The sequence below is a fragment of the Aspergillus pseudonomiae genome (genome assembly GCF_009193645.1).
Source record: "Aspergillus pseudonomiae strain CBS 119388 unplaced genomic scaffold BDV37scaffold_225, whole genome shotgun sequence".
NCBI lineage: Eukaryota > Fungi > Ascomycota > Eurotiomycetes > Eurotiales > Aspergillaceae > Aspergillus > Aspergillus pseudonomiae.
In genome coordinates this window covers 8,479-11,758 of record NW_022476217.1, presented here as the reverse complement: position 1 = coordinate 11,758, position 3,280 = coordinate 8,479, and the positions used below count along the sequence as shown (strand labels likewise).

At 41.2% G+C, this 3,280-nt stretch overlaps 1 protein-coding gene across 1 annotated transcript; it reads left to right on the top strand.

Moving 5' to 3' along the window:
- Positions 1-894: 894 nt before the first annotated feature.
- Positions 895-1,871, top strand: BDV37DRAFT_289912 (uncharacterized protein; the record flags this gene model as incomplete). The annotated part of the gene is made up of 3 exons (XM_032088588.1): positions 895-1,163; positions 1,215-1,247; positions 1,304-1,871. The coding sequence occupies 3 exons, from the start codon at positions 895-897 to the stop codon at positions 1,869-1,871; spliced, it is 870 nt and encodes a 289-aa protein (XP_031934189.1).
- Positions 1,872-3,280: the final 1,409 nt, after the last annotated feature.

Sequence of the window (3,280 nt, the reverse complement as noted above, 5' to 3'; positions counted from 1 at the left end):
CCAATACGTGTTCCGCTTTTCTAATGAAGCATATAGAAAAGATCTAGTTAACCTAACAAACCATGGAAAAGATATTTCTCAAATGGTTTGGGGCGCTATATGGATTGGTGGCCGATCTGAATTAGTCGTTCTAGAACGGGATGAATTATCGCCTCGAGGTGGATACTCTACCAAATCCTATCTTGCTTGCCTAGAAAAAGGGCTTCTACCAATCTATAAACCTGGCTCTATATTCCAACAAGATAATGCAAAGATTCATGTTTCCTACGAGGCGCAGGACTGGTTTGAAAGGCATGGAATTTGGGTGCCGGATTGGCCTGCACACTCGCCCGATTTAAATCCTATTGAGCATCTCTGGAACCTGCTTAAAAAGAAGCTTTTAGAGCTCTATCCAGAGCTCTTTCTAAGCGGTAGATCACAGATTGATTGGACGCAATTTAGGGAGAGTATTCAAGCTGCTTGGTGGGCTATTCCTCAGGAGCGAATAGATCGCCTTATTCGCTCTATGCCACGCAGACTTCAGGCTGTACGCCTGGCACGTGGCTGGTATACAAAGTATTGATATATGGAATCTATATAATCTATTTGTAGATTAATATCATTTAAATTGGTTGAGAAAATCGAGTTTGAATTCATTGCATTTTTTGCCGAAATGGCGGGTGTAGTCAGACTTTTGACCCCTAAGTTTAGTATCCGTCGTAAGCCATGTAACCATAATTAATCCCTGCGCACAGGTAGTAAAGGCAGCCCGTTTGCAATCATTGTAAGCTCTAAGGATATATAAAGCCCACTTGGTGGTCTCATTTCGATGCTGATATCCCACCTGCGTGGACAATACTTCATCACTCTTCCTCTCTCATCTCTGTCCACCTAAAAAAAAAAGAAACTTTAAATATGTCTTTATTTAACCAACGATGTGAGGACTTCGAACCGAACCCTTATTCGAATAGCGAGTTGTGGCCGTACAATGATCTGTTCAATCCGTACAACGGGGTGAACCATACTTTTGCCCAACCTGGAAACGCCTTCCTCAATAACTTTGCCAGTAGCAACTGCATTGTGGACCACTCACAGTTCAATGCTTCCGCTTCTACTACTCTGGTTGGGGATGAAAACGTAGGCTTGCGTCTAAAGGAAAGAGGCCTTAACAATTGGGGGGAAAGGTTTGTGTTTTCGCTACGGTTGGCCGAGAAATCACTAACAATGTACCGTAGTCAGGAGAGTGTCCCACCCACTGAATTGCCTAGGTAAGAAGGAAGTCAATGACTTGCCCATATTGCTTATGCTAACCAGAAAATGAAAGTGAATTTAACTGCCAGAAGACGTTCTCTGAGCCTTCCGAAAGAAATGCCGATGGGATATTCAATATTGACAACTTTTCCGTGACCAGTAGTGGTGATACATCGACAGTTGCAGCTCTACATTCTTCGATTGATAACTTTAGCACTGCAATACAGAACCTAACGACAGAAGCCGGGTCAATTTCGGAAACAGTTGAGCGACATTCAAGTGTCATTGATGCTTTTGCACTGAAATTCCAAAACATCCCCGATGTACTCAGTGTACTGGATATAAAAACCAGCACTATATCCAACAGAGTCGAAGGACTAGAGGACAGCCTTCATGAAAAGATCGAGATTATGTCCAACAGGGTTGACATATTGGCGAGTAGTCTTCATGACAAGATGGACAACATCTCTGGCAGAGTTGACAAATTGGCGGAGATGGTGGAGAAAGTCGTCAAATGCGAGCGGCTTGCTATGGAAAAATTTGGGCATTTAACTAAGCGCATGGAGCATCCTGTGTCATTCCAATCACAGAGTAAGGCCGCCGTTGATTTGCGACGTCGAAGCCCGCTGGATCAGATATAGTAGATCATGGGTTGATGGAGCAGGATATTTTCCTTTTTATTATTAGCCTTTACCATCTCCTTGTGTGATATTGTCTAGAGTACTAGACAATTATTACAACCTCTACTAGTGTAAGCTTTGCAAAAGGCGTTTTTAGCAATGTATACAAGTTGAAAAAGTAAGCAATACCAGCTAGAGGTGCAATTTGCGAGAGCTACTATAATTACCAAGTTAATTAATCATAAGCCGAGGAAGGGAAAGAGTGACAAATTATTCAGTTAAATTACTTTGCAATTTTTTCCCTTCCTGATCTCCAACAGAAAGTTGGTGGCAAAAAGTAGATTTATTCACCATTTCATACACTAGTCAATATTCTAGCGGTTTAGTGTCTAGTTTGCCTTCATCTTCCACAAGCACAACATCTTTCTTGTACCCACCTCGTTTATTATTTCTCTCCTTTCTTTTAAGGAAAATAAAAAGAAAAAAGGAGAATAATCTGTTATATCACTCAACTTGAATGCTAATTATGACTTCTGAGTCCATCTCTACCTTCCATTTTTGAGAAACCTTTAGCGGATCGGACCGGCCAGCCAATTTTAAAAAAGTCCCATGCAACTCTAAATTTTGATCAGCGCTGTGGAGCATGGACTTGCATTAAGTTCACAAGTGGGATCTCCCGCGCTTTCCCCGTGTTTTGATCGACATTTCATAGTACGTTTTTCTATTTTCCTTCTTATTCCTAAGAATTACAAAATAGTTCCCTACGCTTGCTAAGGAATGGGCGGCTTGGGGCATGGAGCCTTTTATGGGTCCTCATTTTATGTTCCATGGTTCTAGGTCAGGTCCACGAAATGGTTCTCTACTAAGTTTTAATTTAATCCTAGGCTATTCATAGTCACAAAATGTCTTGTTACTTCTTCGATCTTGGTTTGATCAAATTCGAATATGTCTGGATAGGATATAAAATGACTAAATGGATGACCTCATTCAGGAACAATGGCGAGTACTTATATATCTATTATCACAAATTTAGTAAGCTATTTTGATCGTAAAGGTATGTGGCTGACAAGCTGTTTATTAAATGTGTTGAATCTCTTTATTGCTAAGAACTACTTTTTCTCGGTTTAGCCAAAAAGGGAAAAAAAAAACGCGAGACCAAAACGAGAAAAGAAACCGGAGAAGGAAAGGGAAGGTGGAGGCGGGAAGCATTCCGCATTATATGTGTCTTGCGTTGAGCGGGAGGCATACCGGAGCTTTAAGTGGGCCTTTGGAGCTAAAGCACATCCGATTTGCAATGTTTTGGCTTGGCCTATCTTACCTCATCTAAGTTTGTTGATTTCTATTTTTCCCCAGAGAGTTCCCTACCCATATTGGCAGCTAGGAGCAATCCCTAATAACCAAAGATCATAGTCTTTCAAGTAAGCTTCATG